This window comes from Colobus angolensis, unplaced genomic scaffold (genome assembly GCF_000951035.1).
Source record: "Colobus angolensis palliatus isolate OR3802 unplaced genomic scaffold, Cang.pa_1.0 Scaffold344, whole genome shotgun sequence".
Taxonomy (NCBI): Eukaryota; Metazoa; Chordata; class Mammalia; order Primates; family Cercopithecidae; genus Colobus; species Colobus angolensis.
In genome coordinates, this window is record NW_012116755.1 from 1,516,761 (window position 1) to 1,535,602 (window position 18,842).

The window sequence follows — 18,842 nt, forward strand, 5'->3', positions numbered from 1 at the left end:
AGACAAGGATAAAGCAGTTTGCTTAAGAAACTGCAGGAGAACAAGCTGGGACAACACACATTCATTCTCCTTAAGGGGACAGAGGGAGTGGTTTCAGAGGCACAGTCTGGCAGAGCCTAGTGAGCATTTTCTTGCCAAGATCACCCCTGCTTGATCAATCTACTGAGCAAACAGCACACTGCTCGCAGGGAACTTGTGCTGAGGCAGCTGCACCATGAACTACAGGTGAAAATGTCACATGTGTTTTTTATCCCCGCCTCACCTCCAGGCTTTTTTTCCCCTGAAAGCATGACTCACATCTGGCAATACTGTTTAACATTGATCTTTGGGGGAAAAAACGGGAAGCAAGAAAACAAAGTCAATAATTAACAATCCACCCAGTCTGTGTGATCTGAGGAGGCGTCAAATCAGATAAAGAGAGTAAGAGATTCCACCTACTTCTTTTTCACACAGCAAATGATGAGTCCGAGGGCAGACAGCAGTAAGGCTCCACCTCCCACCACTGTGATGAGGATGACAGTCAAGTCTGTGAGCAGAGACATAAAGAGACAGATGAAGAGGCAGCTGGGGTTAGCTCTACAATGAACTTGAGGCGTCTCCAAAAGCAGCTGTCATCTTTCCGAAGGTGGAAAGCCACACATGTGGCTCCTTGTGTGCATTTGGGGCTCCTCACATCACGAAGTGCTTATTTCCTGTCCTTTTGGATCTGGGTCAGCCAATAGAAGGCAACTGTGCCAGTTCTGGGCCTAACTTTTAAGAGAATGTCAGCTTGCACTTTCTCTCTGAGAGAAAGCCAGCTACTATGTAAGAAGTCTGACTCTGCTGAGACCACCATGCTGTGAGGAAGCCCAAGCTAGCCATGTACAGACCCCACTGGGGAAAAAACCAATCCAGTGAGAACCAAAGGCCCTAGACATATGTCTCCAGTTGAATTCTCCAAGCCATCCTCTCTATTTGTTCAAGGCTTCTGGTTGGGGCCCCAGATATCCTGGAGCACAGATAAGACACACTGCTATGCCCTATCTGAATTCCTGATCCACAAATTGTGGGTAAACAAAATGGCTATTGCTTAAGCCACCACATTTTGTGGTAGTTCATTTATAGCAATTAACAACTGAAACAAACTGAGGGACCTACCAGATCGACTCCAAAGGCTACTCCTGGCCTACACCAGGTGTGTTCCACCGATTGCCACAGTCTGTCTTGGAGAAGAGAAGAGCAGAGGAAGACAGGAGAAAGCAGGGAGTCAAAAGTCAGAAGTGAGGCAGCTAAAGGGAGGGTTGTTTCCTTTGTGCTGTCCTTTTCCTGCAGCTTCACAAACGAGAAAGAAAATAAATCAGAGGGGGAGCCCTGTACCAAACAGAGATTTAGAATGTCTTGCTTGTTCACCAAGAAAGCAAAAGGTGAGATCCAAAGGAAAGAGGAATGGAAAGAAATGACAGAAAGTGAATCTAAGAGATGAAAAAAACCCAGGAGGTAACCTGTGAGTGTGGAGAGGTTTTCACTTGTGGCATTTGGCTCCCACCAGTTCTTTTGAGGCTAACCAGTTGTGCGGCTTGGATGGACCCTCAATCACACTGACCCCCAGAAAGGAAAAGGGAAAAAAGCAGCCTCCATGGTCCCTTCTGGTTCTGACACTGTGATGCTCTGTGCCTTCACTGAGTAAAGGGCAGACACGGCCCCACCACAGCCTGTCTTGCCACACCTGCATTCCCTTGCTTGATACCCTTCAGTGGTGCCCATGACTTTGAGGAACAAAGGCAAACTCATCATCCTGGCTCCAAGGCCTCCCATGGAGGGTATTTCATGGATTCCAACATTTCACTGAGACTAAATAAAAAACCATGTACCTGTCAGACTTTTCAGGTCCCCATATTTTAATTCACGACACTGAATCCCATGATAGTTTTATGAGGTGGTGGCTATTATCTACTCTCTGTGGATGAGGAAGACCACAGGTGTGGAGAGACTTCCCCTATGCAAAAGAGAGATGAATGGTAGAGGATGCTGGCAGATTGACTAAAAAAAATCTAGGCTGGCCAAAAGAATGCAATCGAAGGGATGGTGTAAGTTCCTAACCTAAAAGTATCAAAAGACCTTATATGCCTCCTCCAGTCTCTTGTGGATCTCTCTGCCTCTGCCATGAAAACAGCCCAGGCTGAAGGATAAGAGACCATGTAGTGTCAAGCCAAGTAATCTCAGTTGTCTCAGATGATCTTAGCTGAGCCTCGGCTTTTTGAAAGCACCAAGCTAAGATCAGCAAAGTCCTCTAGCCAACCTGCAGCTGCCAGCAGGTGCATGAATGACAGAGCCCAGATAAGTCCAGCTCAGACCAAAATTGGGCCCAGCCAACGTTGGAGCAATAACAGATGGCTGCTATTAAGCCACTATGTTCTGGGATAGTTTGTTACTCAGCACTATTGATGCAATAGCTGACTGATACATGGACAGTCAGGACTCAATCTGTGTTTCTGACTTGTCTCCAGGCTTGCTCCCTATCCTCCAGCTGACAATTTTCTGTTTACCACCATCCCCAAAGACCCTGAAGGCCCTTACCCACAGTCCTTGGGGTAAGTGTCACCCAGAAGAGCAGGTCTAGCTGCTTGCCGCTCACAGGGCTGCAGTTAGAGATGTTGACCCAGAAGCTGTGATGGTGGAAGCTCGGCTTGGGGAGCGCATCCTCGTCCAGGCTGAAGATCTCCTCAGCCCGGGTCCGCTGCTCCTGGATGATCATGAATGCACGCCCTGTCTGGCACACCACGCCGGTCCGCTCCTTAAAGAAAGTCAGGCAGGCCACCTGGTCTCTGGGCACACTGATGTTCCAGGACACCGAGGTGAGGGATGGCAGGCCCCGGTCCCAGTTGGGGGTCCTTAGGTAGACCTTGCTTTTTGTGTCGGGGGTCACCGTGAAAACGCCTTCCTCTGCAGGAAAGGGAGGGAGATCCAGACAGATGTTTCATTCAGTCAACATGGAGAGGAAAGGGAGCGGTGGGGGAGATGAAGTCCAACTGTCCAGACTGTCTAACAACTTTCTGTGATGATGGAAATCTTCTGGATCTGCACCGTCTGATAGGGTAGCCACCAGCTACACGTCTGCTGAGCCTTGAAATGTGCCCAGCATGACCAAAGAACTGCATTTTAAATTTGTTTCATGTTAATGTATTATTAGTAGTTATTTCTGAGATGGAGTCTCACTCTGTTGCCCAGGCTAGAGCGCAGTGGCACAATCTCAGCTCACTGCAACCTCCACCTCTCAGGTTCAAGCAATTCTCCAGCCTCAGCCTCCTCAGTAGCTAAGACTACAGGCATGAGCCACCATGCCCGGCTAATTTTATGTACTTTTAGTAGAGATGGGGTTTCACCATGTTGGCCAGGCTGGTCTGGAACTCCTGAGCTCAAGTGATCTGCCTGCCTTGGCCTCCCAAAGAGCTGGGATTACAGGCATGAGCCACTGTGCCCAGCCTCATATTAATTTAAATTCAAATAGTTACATGTGGCTAGCACCACTGTATTGGTCAGTGCTGGATCAGTCTCAGTCAGAGTAGGTGCTCAGGACTTTTGAAAAAAAACTAAACAGGCAAACAAAAACCAGGCTAGTTTCCCAAACTGGTGGTTAGCTCAGCTTCCCTTCAGAAATGCTCTCAACGTAGCTACTATGTTCATCTACTGCCCTGCTCCAGGGTGGGGCTGGTATAGACTGATTTCTGTTTCAGAGATTAAAATATCTTCAGGTTCTGGGAAGAGTTCTAGAACTGCAAAGCTGAAAGAGCTCCTGACATGTCAACTAATCCCTTCCTTACCTTCAGGAGAGATAAAACCCACACATTCCACACTGATGAGAATGTGTCTTATTTGCAAAGACTCCTTGGAAGGAGTTTCTCTGGTAACCTTGGAGATATCAGGCAGCCTGGACCCACTTTGACCTTATGACCAAAGATTCTTCTCCGTCCCACTCACACCTCAGAGAATAAGAGTATGAAATAGACATCAAACGAAGGTCTTGGTCAATTTTAAAATGGCCTCTAACTTAATGTGCTTGGAGCAACTTGTAATGGTGACTGTGACTTTTAAAGTCAACCATGTAGAAGTCACGTTGTGAGCCATTTGGACCTCATTTTTTGCCTCAGAACATGGAGTCCACATGCCAGCCTCCCAGGAGGGTTGCATCTGCCCAGCCGTGCTGCTGGACTCTGGCTCCGGAGACTCACCTCCCTCCCAACGCTCCTCCTCCTGGGCTCTCTGCACTGCATTCTGAATTGTAAAAGCAGAGTCATAAAAATGTCTGCCTAAGGATTTTTATGTCACTACCTTAAAAATCCGGGACTGGGGAATATTTGGCTATTTCTCATTTATGTCCTGCCTGCTTCCAAAAAAGACTCAAACCTGATTATGTGTTTTGCTGCCTACCAACCATCGCCTCCCACTGTCAGAAACATTTTTTATTTCTAATCTCAGGAATTTTCCATGCTAGGTTAATGGTAAAGTCAGGATTAGGACTCACTATCTTTCAAATTTCTTGTGCAAGGACCAGCATACTGAGCTATTCCTTCTCTCCAAACTCGTAACTTAATTAAGGTGATCACAAAACTAAAATAAAATGAACACTTAAACTAAGGGGGCATGGAGATGGGGGAGACTCCCCTTACCTTTGAAATAAGGTATAAAGGACACCGTCAGGCCCTGCCTGGAGGCCTCTTGTCGGAAGCTGGGGGCAAAGGTGCGAAGGGTCACCGAGATGTTCTGCTTCACCTGGATCTGCTCGATAGAGCCTCCCGGGCAGAAAGAGCCGAAGTACAGGTCCTGGCTGGGTACGGCACTGGCTACGAGGTAGCTGAAGCTGGTGTTGCAGGGCTTCTCATGCGTATGCTGCTGCAGCTTCTGGGCTGGCACCAGCACCAGGCTGAGCCTGTCTTTGGGCACCAGCAACTTCCAGGAGAAGTCATGCAGCTCCACAGGTAGGTGGAGGATGTCACTGGGCACCTGGAGTGAGTAGGACTTCCTTTGGCAGTACCGGTGGTCTGTGCAGCCTGGAAGAAGTGGGGCATGCTAGCCATGGACACAGGAGACCAGAATTGCACCCTCCCCAGCTCTCCCGTCAGCCCGAGGTTGGGGGTCTGCATGCTGCCCTGTGTTTCCCTTCCATCTCTCTTTTCCCACCTTGCCCTTCACTTCCGGCTCCTCTGTGTACCTTTTCTAGCGGTCCCTCTGCTCTCTCACATTCTTACTGTTTACTAAGCTGGCAAACAAACTTCTGGGTAGTACTCAGGGTCGAAATTTCCTCTCCTTTTTTGCTTAAGTTCTTCCTTCTGTGTATCTGTGTCTTAGATGCTGAGTGTCATGGGGCAGGGCACAGGTTTCACTCCACCCAGACATGTTGCCCAGGAGGCAGTTCTGGGCAGTGGTTGGAGCTGTGAATGGTGTTGGGGAGATGTCAGTTCGTCTTCTGACTGCCACTTCCTAACAGGGTGTTCTCAGGGAGGTTACTTTGCCTTTTGTGGCCTTAGTTCCTGCATTTGTAGAGATGCTAAGAGCACACATCAGAAGTCACGGTAGCCCAGCAGGGAGGTGGCTGTTGGTTTACTGGCCTTCAGTCATCAAACAATTTTTTTTTTTTTTTGAGACGGAGTCTCACTCTGTTGCCCAGGCTGGAGTGAAGTTGTGCAATCTTGGCTCACTGCAACCTCCACCTCCCATGTTCAAGCAACTCTCCTGTCTCAGCCTCCCGAGTAGCTGGGATTACAGGCACCCGCCACCACGCCCGGCTAATTTTTTGTATTTTTAGTAGAGATGGGGTTTCGCCATGTTGGGCAGGTTGGTCTGGAACTCCTGACCTCAGGTTATCTGCCTGCCTCGGCCTCCCAAAGTGCTGGGATTACAGGCGTGAGCCACTGAGCCTGGCTGATCAAACATTTTTTAAGTGACTAGTGCATGTCCAGCACCGGTAGGGGCTACCTGGATGAAAAACAGAACGAGCCAAAGTTCTTGACCTCAGGAATCGCAGTCTTGTGTGAGAGAAGACAAGAGGACAGTGAGTACGGAAGTGGGGGTATGGGGTGTGGGGGGATGGGGATGGAAGAGGCTGGAGAAATCTGAGCAAAAGAGGAGAGGATCTCACAAGGGGAAGATTGGAAGGCTGGGCAGAGAGACATAAGCCTGAAAATGGGGCAGTGTGACACACTTCTGAGGGCTGCAGGCTCCACCTGAGGCTGGTCCCAAAGGGATGTGTTGACACTCACTCTGCTTGCCTCTTGGTCACCCTTGCTCATCTGCACTGTGGGTGGGTTTTTTTTTTTTTTTTTTTTTGAGTCTTACTCTGTTGCCCATGCTAGAGTGCAGTGGTGCAATCTCGGCTCACTGCAACCTCTGCCTCGCAGGTTCAGGTGATTCTCCTGCTTCAGCCTCTTGAGCAGCTGAGATTACAGGCGCCTGCCACTACGTCCAGCTAATTTTTGTATTTTTAGTAGAGAACGGGTTTCACCATGTTGGCCAGCTGGTCTTGAACTCCTGACCTCAGGTAATCCAGCAGCCTCAGCCTCCCAAAGTGCTGGGATTACAGGCGTGAGCCATCGTGCCCGGCCAGATGGGCCTTTTTGATCATATGATTTACAGTGTACCGAGGGAACCCCACTAAGGCAAGGCAGCGAGAGAAGAGCTGTCCACAGCCCGGGACAAATGCACTAATTCAGGGGCGTACTTATGTTTTTTTCCACATTCATCCACAGACGTGTCAGATTATCACAAAGGAAGGAGATTTTGTGTTTGGAGCCAGATGTCAGGGTGAGGTTGGTGCTGCAGGTCCGAGATTCTAGACACACGAAACAGCCAGGGACAAACTTGCGGCTCTGTTTGACGGGCCGTGGCTCGATGGTAAGTGACATGGCTCGCTCATTACTCAAGTCAACCACGTAGATTTTATCTGAAACCACAAACAGAAAACAGGTATGAAGCATGGATCAGCAGCAACCACAGGAAACGGCTAAAATTGGTAGAAAACCTCTCCTGAGGAAGAAAATGGCATATCAGATCATGGATGGATAATGCTGGAAAAACGTATTATTAAGGTAACATTACAATAACTATAAAATAAAATTAAAAAGAAAAATAATGGACTTCACTGCAATAAAAACAAAGAGAAAATCATCATAAATGTGGAATAAACACAGACTATAAAAGTGAAAAAAAGATTAAAATATCTATCTGATGATAGGTGCCACAATTAAGGTTAAAGGACAAGGGACACATTGGGAGAAAGTGTTTGCAATATAGAAGGATTGAGCAGCTCTCGGAAAAGGAGACATAAATGACCAAATATTTAAAATATAGAAAGTTCTTAATGTCACTTGTAATCAGAAAATGCAAGTTAAAACAAAGTGTTACTGTATCCCACTCCTCAGATCTGGGGGAAATGTAGATGTCTGGCAATACTGAAAGCCGGGGAGGCTACAGGAAACAGGCCCTTTTGTACCCGGCCAGTGGGAGCCTGGAACAGCCTGTTACAGAAACATGGGAATTAGTAAAAGAATGAACTCTTGTCCCTTCTGGGAACCAAACAGTGTGACATGGCCACGTGTGCCCACGTTTAACTACAGCACTGTGATTGTGGAAAACGAGACCACCTTATACTGGAATAGAGAAACTATGGGGACATTCACAAATGGAATATTACGCAACTGTTAAAAAGAATGAGGGAGGCCAGGCACAGTGGTTCACAGTTGTAATCCTAGTACTTCGGCAGGCTGAGGCGGGCGGATCACCTGAGGTCAGGAGTTCAAGATCAGCCTGGGTAACATGTTGAAACCCCATCTCTACTAAAAATACAAAAATTAGCCAGGTGTGGTGGCACATGCCTGTAATCCCAGCTACTTGGGAGGCTGAGACAGGAGAATCGCTTGAACCCAGGAGGCGGAGGTTGCTGTGAGCCGGGATTGAGCCACTGCACTCCAGCCTAGTGACAGAGTAAGACTCCGTCTCAAAAAAAAAAAAGAGGGAGATTTGAAAACCTAAATATAATATTGAGCAAAACAGCAAGTTGTAGATAATATGTAGAGTATGATACAATGCAGATGGTAAAATCTCTCTGTGAAACAAAAATAGCTATTTATGTGTACAGACTTATGTACGCAGGTGAAGAGAAAAAACATCTATGACAAATCTGTGACTGTGGTTACCCCAGGTGGGGAGCCTGGGAGTGAAGACAGACTGGGTCGTCAAGGAGGATTTTAGCTTTGCCTATAATATTTAAATTTCTAACAAGAACAGATTTACCTATTTCTTGTATCATTTGGAAAACTGCCAGATTATTGGTCATTTAGGTGATTTCTATAATTTTGCCATTAGAAATAAATGAATAGTGCCAGGCATGGTGGCTCACACCTGTAATCCCAGCACTTTGAGAGGCTGAGGCAGGTGGATTGCTTGAGGTCAGGAGTTGCAGACCAGTCTGGCCAACATGGTGAAACCTTGTCTCTACTAAAATACAAAAATTCGCCAGGCATGGTGGCGGGTGCCTGTAATCCCAGCTACTTGGGAGGCTGAGGCACAAGAATCAGTTGAACCCAGGAGGTGGAGGTTGCAGTGAGCCGGGATCACGCCATTTCACTCCAGCCTGGGCAACAGAGCAAGACTCTGTCTAAGAAAAAAAAAAAAGAAAGAAAGAAAAGAAAAGAAAAAGAAAGAAAGAAAGAAAAAAGAATATGGATACCTTTTCAACTCTTTTGAATAGATTACCAGCTTGGTTTGTAAAAGAGTCATTTCACTTTTTAATGTTATCCCTAGAAAGCTCTATACCACAGATGCCTGGGGATCAACTTCTACTGAGTTGCTTTTGAATTTCATTCATTCTTTTGTTTAAAAAAAAAAAAAAAAGCACCAGATTAGGAAGGCACCTGTGCAAAGTGGTGCTAACTTTGCAATTCAAGGGTGTTGGCAATATCACCCATCAGCGTCAGTGAAGGCGTTCAATTCTAGCTGAGAAAGCTCTGTTTCCAAAGAGGCCTACTAAACTTCCTTCTTCCTCGTAACAGGAACCATATAATTGATGGAATCTCTCCTTTTGAACTGGCTGCAGGGAAGCTCGGTGTCATATTAGAAGCACAATTAGGAAAATGTTTTATGGCTGTCATATCTGTTAATTACCTGCTGTAGCTCTTACTATTTTCCATGTAAATTTTGACATCATACCCAATAGTGCTTTAATTAGAGAGATGCCATGTCTAGAGGTGAAGTATATATTCTAATGCGGCTAACTTAAAATATAATTCGATTTAGAAAATATTCAGCTTTTCAATCACCTAGCCCCACATCGAGGTCATTTCTACTGTCTTTCAAAACTCACCTTCATTGTTACCTCCAGGACACCTCCCCACCCCAAAGCTGTGTTAGGAGCCCCTCTGCTTCTGCAGTCCCAGCTTACCTTTACCAAGGCCCAGCCACAAAATGCAGTAGTCTCCCCACCCGCTCTTCCCTCATTTCCATCTTACCAAAGCCATGCATGCACATACTTTAAAGCAGACATTCTCAGCCTTTATTATTATTATTATTATTTTGGGGGACAAAGTCCCACCCTGTCACCCAGACTGGAGTGCGGTGGCTTGATCATGGCTCACTGCGGCCTCAACCTCCCAGGTTCAAGCGATTCTCCTGCTTTAGCCTCCTATCTGTGAAACAAAACAGCTATTTATATGTACAGACTTATGTATGCAGATGAAGAGAAAAAGATCTGGAGAGAAATATGACAAATCCGTGACTGTGGTTACCCCAGGGGAGGAGCCTGGGATAACCACAATAAAACATGCTCTGTTCCACTGCTGCCTATGGATCTTTCAGTTTCAGGCTTCCTACTCAGGAAGATGTGGATTTCTCCTCCTTACCCCACACCCCCTCCACACCCCACACCCCCACAACACAGCACAGACTAGCGAACACTCACACCACACAATTCCCATTCCCATTTCCCCATCTTCCTGATAGCATCATATTTTCAGCTAGATCTTCATTCTGTGTTTGTGTAATCGTGACTATGTAATAATACTAACAGTGTTTAGGTAGTCATACTATATTGCATACTATAATTATTTTTCCTTTCTGCATAAAATTTTGTGTTCCCTGGAGTGAATTATTGTCATTTTAATCATTTCCTTAGTTTCTATGTACTTATCAGTAATTTGATACTCAAACTCTCTCCCACTTGAATAAATCACCTTTCAATAAATTTGAAAACATTAGGTACTTCCTCAACTTCTGAAGAAATCTCTCCAGAGCCTTCTCAACACTCTAATCTAAAGGGGCTGCCCTTGACGCCTGGTGCCCAGGTGTGGTCCTCGATCTCTTTCACTGTCATCGCGGGATTCCCTTTGCTTCTCCCTTGGACTAGATCCTGGACTTCCTGGATCCATCTTTTCTTTCTTTTTTTAAAAAATTTTTACTTTCTTTTTAGGTGGATTACAGCCTTCAGGTGCTTCTTGAGAAAGTATATATGGGGGTCAATTTTTTTAGATCTTGTAGGTCTAAAAATGTCTTTATTCCGCCTTCACACTTAATTGTTTGGCTTGGTATAAAATTCTAGGTTGGAAATAATATTCCTTCAAAACTTTGAAGATCTTGCTCCATTGTTTTGTAATTCTTAGTGTTGCTGATAAAGTTTATTGCCATGTGGTTTCTTCTTCCTCTGTATGAAACTTTTTTACCTCTTCTCTAGAAGCTTGTGGGGTCTCTGTGTCCCTGATGTTCGGAAATTTTACAAAACTGTGCCTTGGTGTGGGTCTGCTTATATCCATTGCGTTTGGTGGTCCCTTCCAGTTGGCAACTGATATCCATCAGTCCTGGCAAATGTTCCTGAAATGCTTTGTGATGATTCCCGTCCTCCTATTTTTTCTAAAACTCCAACTATTTGGATATTGGGCCTCCTTGACTGGTCCTTGAGTTTTATATTTTCTCTTCCTTTCTATCTTGTTGGCTTTTTTCTTCACTCCACTTTCTAGGAGATATCCTCATCTTTATCTTTCAGCCCTTTTGACTCTTTCATTTCCGCTAACATATTTTTAATCTCCAAAAGTTCCTTGGAGATTTGAACTCTTGGAGATTAAAAAGGAGCTTTCTCCTGCAAGCCCTTTTTAAAAATTACAACCTGTTCCTTTTACATAAATGCAGCATCTCTTCTTATTAACTTGAGAGTCTTGATAGCTGATTTTGTTTTAGTTTTTTCTCCCCCTATAGTCTCTGTTTCCTGCAAGTGGCTTTTCTTCTATTCATTTGTTTTAGTCTTTGTGTTTTTCATTAGCCTTCATCAGATGTCTGGGGATCTATACACTGCTCTTATTTAAAGTGAGGCACTAATGCTATTTGGAATAGCTCTGCTTGTTGACTGGGCTTCTCAATAGAGTGATATGGCCAGATTGCTTCCTGGGGAGCCCAGAACATCAGTATCTTTGGGTCTTTTCTCTTAGGTTGGTCAGATGCCCTCAGAGAAGAAGTCATTCTCTACCAAAGGGAAGAAACATACCCATGGGTACCAGGGGTGAAGGATGAAGCCTCATGCTCATTACTTCAGTTTTACTCAATCCCCCACCTCCACCTTCAATGTGTACCTCCACCTTCAATGTGACTGGGATCTTTGGTTCAGGGACTCCCATCTCAGGAAAAGAAACTTCTCTCTTCTGTCAGCTAAGGGAAGAACAGTCGTTTGGCTGCTTGTTGTCAAGGAGACCATCTGGGGCTCCAGTGGCTCTTCCCACCTTAGCCCCACATTTGCCCCCAGTTCTGGAGGAGACTTGCTGCCAATTCTTGAGGCTTCGCAGGATAAAGCAGATTTCTTCTTGGTTTTTCCCACTGCTGCCCTTTCACGTCTGCTGGGTCAGTTATCACCTTTCTACTTTATGAAATGTTGTATTGTTTCCTTTCCATTTCTATTTTTCCTTGAATTTTATGCTTTTAAAAATATAAAAAAAACTGTACCTTAAAAATGTTTTAAAATGCTTTAAAAATGTTCTAAGAAAACCCATTATTGTAGGGTGTATGAAGGGCGTAAAGCCATCTTTAACGGGAAGTCATGATTTTCCTTTTACTTGTTCATCTTTCCCACCAGAATGTGAACTACATGGCTCCACATAACTGGTATATGGTAGAGGATCAATTACAATGTTAGGCTGTTCATCCTCATGATATGCTTGAGAGGGAGTGTGTAAATCGGCTGAGGCTAAATTATGCTGCATCAACAAATGATCCCCAAATCGGAATGGTTAGAATAACAATGGTTTATTTCTTGTTCACTTTACATATTCATTGTGAGTTGGCTGCAGCTCTGGCTTACGTCTTCTGAATTCCAGATCCAAGTTGAAGAAGCCTCTATTTGTGACACAGCAGTCTTGTGACAGAGTTTGAAAACGTGAACCACATGATGAGTGCTGAGGCTTCTCTCAGAAGTGGCAGGCTCACCTCTGTTCACATCGCATTGGCCAAAGCAAACTCACCTGGCCAAGGCTGTGGTCAATGCAGTATCAAGTCTAATCCTCCCTCAGGAGGGGTGGTGAATATTTTAGAACAAAAATGCAATCTAGCATACTATGCATTATCACTACCATTTCGCAGACAGAGAAACTAAGGCGAGGAAGTGGTGAGACTGGCATTGAAGTCGACATCTTCCTGATTACAAAGCCTGTGCTCTTTTTACGATGCTCACTGCTTCCTTAGACCTAACTGCCTCTCCTCTAGCCTGGTGGCTGCACTGAGGAGACAAGAAATTGTGTGGGCCCTGGGACTGGCTTCATGCAGCTCACTTATAGATGACACACTCATGGAAAAACTCTGCCAACTGCCATCCAGTTTCAAGACGATAGTGAAGCTGTTCCTTGATGTGCTGTAGAAGTGTATTAAATGTGGTCATGTGCCGGGTGCAGTGGTTCATGTCTGTAATCCTAGCACTTTGGGAGGCTGAGGTGGGCAGAACCTGAGGTCAGGAGTTTGAGATTAGCCTGGCCAACATGGAGAAACCGTGTCTCTACCAAAAATACAAAATCAGCCGGGCGTGGTGGCACATGCCTGTAAATCCCAGCTACTCAGGAGGCTGAGGCAGGAGAATCACTTGAACCTGGGAGGCGGAGGTTGCAGTGAGCTGAGATGATGCCATTGTACTTCAGCCTGGGTGACAGAGCGAGACTCCATCTCAAAAAAAAAGAAAAAAAATGTGGTGATGCTTGCTTTTGTTCAACAACCGTTCATCAAATATGTACAGAGGGCCTGTTTCTACTTTCAACACTATGCTCCAGTGTTGGTACACACAATAAATAGACTTTTCCTTATAGAAGGTTGCAATTTAAATTTGCATTAGGTAATACTGTTTTTATTATCTTCATTTTTTTTTTTTTTTTTTGAGATGGAGTCTTGCTCTGTCACCCAGGCTGGGGTGCAGTGGCGTGATCTCGGCTCACTGCAACCTCTGCCTCCCAGGTTCAAGTGACCCCCCGCCTCAGCCTCCCGAGTAGCTGTGATTATAGGCACTCGCCATCATGCCTGGCTAAGTTTTGTACTTTTGTAGAGACAGGGTTTCATCATGTTGGCCAGGTTGGCTTTGAACTCCTGACTTCAGGTGATCCGCCACCTCGGCCTCCCAAAGTGCTGGGATTACAGGCATGAGCCACCATGCCTGGCATATCTTCATTTTATAAAATACAAATTTAAAGCTTAGAAAGGTTAAGTAATTTGCCCAAACTTACACAGCTAGCTAGTGGGTAGTACCCAACGTCCAAACATACCATCTTAACCTTTCCTTTCAATATCTTCCCTTGATTAAAAAAAAAAAAATTATTTGCTGGGCATAGTTCCATGGGAGTGGATTAGTTTTCACACGAGTGGGCTGCTATATAGCTAGGCTGCCTCTCATGTTTTCATCTTTTTCACACGTGCCCGCTTCCCTTGCCACTCCTCTGCTACATTATGGCACAGCAAGAGGCTCTCATCAGAAGCTGCGCAGATGCTGGTGCCATGCTTCTTGGACTTTCCAGTCACCAGAATCATGAGCCAAATAAACCTCTTTTCTTTATAAATTACCTAGTCTCAGGTATTCTGTTACGGCAACACTAAATGGACTATGAGAGTAGGTATAAGTTTAACTTCAAAAGAATCTGCCAGCCAACTCTCCCAGGTGGTCACACCATTTGACACTCCCACGAGCACCCCATAAGAGCTCTGTTGCCCTCCATTCTCACCATCATTTGATGTTCTCAGCCTTTCTTGTTTTAGCTATTCCAGTGGGTATGAAATGCTATTGTGGTTTTACAGTTTATGTTTATTTTGAAAATTTTTGTATAATAATCAGGTGGACTGTGGTGAGACACCTCATGTCCCAGCTAAAACAGAAGTGCAGTTTATTGATTCTGCGGGCAAGAGAGACCTCCTGTTATGAGGAGGCTCTCCGTAATATCACACTTCACTCCACTTTCTTTTTTGCATTTGCACCTCATTCATTAGTCATTTTACACATGTTCTTTCCACATTTCTTTTGGTTGGATCTCAAAATAACCTGAGGAACCTGAGGGGTAGACGCAGTTAATTTCCCTGCTGCCTACAGAATGTTTTCATATGTGGCTTCAGCAGGCAAAACAAGGTGGAAATAAGCAGCCCTCACCTCTCATAGATGGGTGTTTTAAATGTAAAATTACCTATTAACATTCATAAATCTATGGAAAGACAAAACAGATCTTTATTCATTGTGTTCTGTGTGCTTTGACAAGTTGTCTTATCTGACCCTCACAACATGGGGGGAAGGAAGAATGACTATTGTTATTTTACAGCTGAGAAGGTTGCAAATTAACTGCTTAATGTTCCCTAATAAAGGGGCAGATCTGTGATCTGGACACAGTTTCCTGCCTTGAAAGAATCCCATAGTTTTTCTACAACATTGCAGATGCCTTCATATAAAAAACATTAGAGGCCGGGCATGGTGGCTCACACCTGTAATCCGGGCACTTTGGGAGGCTGAGGCGAGCAGATCACCTGAGGTCAGGAGTTTGAGACTAGCCTGACCAACATGGAGAAACCCCATCTCTACTGAAAATACAAAATTGGCTGGGCGTGGTGGCGCAAGCCTGTAATCCCAGCTACTTGGGAGGCTGAGGCAGGAGAATCGCTTGAACCCAGGAGGCAGAGGTTGTGGTGAGCCGAGATGGTGCCATTGCACTCCAGCCTGGGCAATAGGAGCGAAACTCCATGTCAAAAACAAACAAATAAACAAACAAAAACATTTGAGCCTGACATTTAACCCCCACCCCCCACCAAAAGAAAACCCTTCACTATTTAATAGTTACGGACACTGTTTTAAAAGCCACACTGGGGACCTTTGAAGGGATTATGTTACTGACTGATGTTTCATAAAGGCCCCTAACCATTTTTGTGGTATCTATAGATATTTTTTTTTCTTAATGGACTCCATGGGAATAAGTCAAAGGCCATAATACCTGTCAGCTCTGGCAGGACAAATTCATGGAGCACAAGTTACCCAACAACAACAAAAAACAAGAAGCAAAAACAAATCCAATAATTATTTAAGGTTCCAGGTGGCTTCTGGAGGTTATCAAGGCCAAAAAAGGAGCAATATATCTGCTTCTACAACCAGCATTTACCCAGAGTGCTTAACAAAGTATCCTGTGTAACATACTGGAAGTGCACATCTGCTTTTCATATGTGACTCATGATCACCCAGAAACCCACGGGTTTTGAAGATAATTGTTTGTTTGTATATTCAGGAAAGCAAACAGAGTTTCCAAAAGCTAGAAGAGGATGCATAAAGCAGTAGGCTAGTAGGCTAGAAGGCTCTCCCTAAACAGCATAATATAGATGGGTAGAATACTGTATCATAACTCATATAATCATTATCAGCAGGGCCACTTGAACCTTTAGAAATTATACAAAGAGAGAAACAGGCTGCCTGGTGAAAGTGGTAATAACATCAGGCATGACATGGTAATATTGTGCTATCAAAAAAGAAAGGAGAGGGTGCACTGTGGAGCACTTAAAAACAAGATTTGTTTGGTGAACATGAACTGAGCTCTCAGACATCCCTGGTTTGCACATTGTGGGCAGCTGAAGCCATCACTGCTTACAGATGTGGTCACAGATGGCCACATCAGTTATTCCTCAGTTCCTGGGTAATCATACATGACTCAACCTAAAACACAGGATGTCTGTGGTGAAGCCATGGAAAAATATTCCCTACAGGAGTTCTCTGGGTCTAGTTTGAACCTACCTGATGTTTCTCAGCTACGTAGAAGGAGGACTGTTAGTAGATATTTTTATTTTGTTTTTTGGACAATTAGGGTCAAGGTAACATCTGTCTGTTTTTTTTTGTAGCCTGGGCCCACTGTGCTCAGGTCCTGCTGTGGATAACGAGGGGTTTGGGCTGGCTGTTGCCTCTCACAGCTTTCTCCACCCCTGCTGAGGCTCTGGCTTTCTATGATTGCTCTTTGGCTTGAGGCTCTGCCTTTGTTCTTATTTCTGATGCCCTTCTTGTCTGCACCCCCCCAAGCAGCTGCTCCCATGGGTACCCCACTTCACTGTATCTGCCTTGCCCCTTCAGATGGGCTGTGGATTCTTATGGCACATCTGGCTCTTAAGCCACTTTGGACAAGATGCTGACTCCTGAGATTGGTGCAACACGGATTTATGCAGGGCCTGGAATGTACCAGAAGCTGTGGTGGGAACAGAAAGAGTAATAAGATAAGATTCTTGACTGGGAGGAGTTTAGTGAGATGTAGACATGGGGACAGATAAACCCATGTTGTGTGAAAAATGCAAACCACCCACGTGTGTACTCCTGGGGTAGTGGCTTTGGTCTGGGTAGTTGTTCCCCTGCTTCTGGGGACAAAGGAAAGTCAAGTTAGGGCAAAGCCTGGCTACGACTCAGAGAGGTACAGCAGTGAAGGAGTCGAGGGGGAGACTAGCCCCAAGAGGTTTCCTCTAGCACTCACAGGAGAAGCAAGGGCAGACGCTCTGACCCAAAACTCAGTCCCCTCTCCCAGCTTCTTTCTCAGTTCCAAGGCTAAGAAAGCAGGAGCAGCACATAGAGCTCTTCCAGCAGTCATGAGTGGCATACAACATCAGCACAGATGGGGCCTCGTGCACAGCCTGAGAAGGGCCAGACTCCGTCCAGAGTCTCCCCTTGGTATTCCTACCAGCCTGCGGTCCTTCCAACTTCACCACACACCATTGGAACTCCTTCCATGAGTGACCTGCTGCATCCTACCAGTCATCTCTGGGCCACAGCCTAATCTCTTTGTTTGGACAAGTATTGTGTCTTTCTTTTCTTCTCTCTCTTTCTCTCTTTCTTTCTCTTTCTCTTTCTTTCTTTCTTTTTTTTTTTTTGAGACAGAGTCTTGCTCTATTACCCAGGTTGGAGTGGGTGGCCCAATCTCAGCTCACCACAACCTCCGCCTCCCAGGTTCAAGTGATTCTCTTGCCTCAGCCTCCTGAGTAGCTGGGACTACAGGCATCTGCCACCATGCCTGGCTAATTTTTTGTATTTTTAGTAGAGATGGCGTTTCACCATATTGGCCAGGCTGGTTTCAAACTCCTGACCTTATGAGCTGCCCACCTTGGCCTCCGAAAGTGCTGGGATTACAGTCGTGAGCCACCGTGCCCAGCCCGTGTTGTGTCTTTTCTAACCCTGCATACCTGCCTTGACCTAGAACCCTGCAGGAAACGTTTAAAGAGCGCTCACTACCTGCCAGGCACTGTACTACCTCACACTGTCCTCACAACACCCCGATGAGGACAGTCTTACCACTTCCACTTTACAGATGAGCAACTGGGTCACAAAGAGGTGAAGTGACTTGCTCATGGACAAAGTAAGTGGGGGAACCAGATTCAAATTCACGCAGGCCAACTCCAGGTCATTGCCCTTAACCATGGGGCTATGCTGCCTGCAGTACAAGCTGCCCACAAAAAACTTAGCGAATGAGAGAGAATAAAGAATGGGGGCTGGGAGTGGTGGCTCACACCTGTAATCCCTGCACTTTGGGAGGCCGAGACGGGCAGATCACTTGAGGTCAGGAGTTCAAGACCAGCCTGGCCAACATGGTGAAACCCCACCTCTACTAAAAACACAAAAAATTAGTTGGGTGTGGTGGCAGGCGCCTGTAATCCCAGCTACTCAAGCTGAGACAGGAGAATCACTTGAACCCAGGAGGTGGAGGTTGCAGTCAGCTAAGAGCCAAGGTCACACCACTGCACTCCAGCCTGGGTGACAGAGCAAGACTCTGCCTAAAAAAAAGAGAATGGGTCAGACAAACGTAGGGGCACAGGACTGGTTTCCTTGGGCTAGCCCTTGAAATTTAGGGTCCACACGGGGGTTCAGAAGATCAAGATGAAGCTGCCCAGAGATCAGAGTTCTCAGGCAGTCCAGCCCAACCTAAGTTTATCCCCAAAGGTATTTCTGCCGCCAAGTCCACTCACTCTTCTAGAAACAGTGCAAAGTTAGAGGCCTTGACACCGCTAAACACCTCTCAACGGCAGTTACTGCCCTTTAATCTCAGCACTAAATCCACATCCTTCTTGACACTGTTTATAGCACGTTTAACAATTTGATTAGTTTTAGAAATCAACTCAGCTGATTTTACAGTTAACAGAATTAATCTGAGCTTCTAACAGCATTCCACCATGACTGAGGTGATAAACAAATCCCTGTCTTCTAAACCCCAAAGCCACCCCATTTCTAAACCCTTTTGTGACTGTTTTCCACATTCTGATTGTACAACTGTGACAGTGGAATCATAAAAATGTCTCAATGGACACATACACACATACTACATATATATGTGCATATGTGAGTGTGTGTGTGTGTGTACATATATATA

The 18,842-nt window shown here is 45.5% G+C and overlaps 1 protein-coding gene across 1 annotated transcript in view; it reads right to left on the bottom strand.

The window, feature by feature from the left end:
* The window catches only part of CDCP1 (CUB domain containing protein 1), a 57,778-nt gene that overhangs the window by 3,631 nt on the left and 35,305 nt on the right, over nucleotides 1-18,842 (bottom strand). The window contains exons 5-8 of the mRNA XM_011952651.1: nucleotides 6,695-6,916; nucleotides 4,647-5,027; nucleotides 2,557-2,922; nucleotides 439-526 (exon numbers count right to left, since the gene is read on the bottom strand). Of these exons, the coding sequence (XP_011808041.1) occupies nucleotides 439-526; nucleotides 2,557-2,922; nucleotides 4,647-5,027; nucleotides 6,695-6,916 (1,057 nt within the window). The remainder of the gene's footprint in view (nucleotides 1-438; nucleotides 527-2,556; nucleotides 2,923-4,646; nucleotides 5,028-6,694; nucleotides 6,917-18,842) is intronic.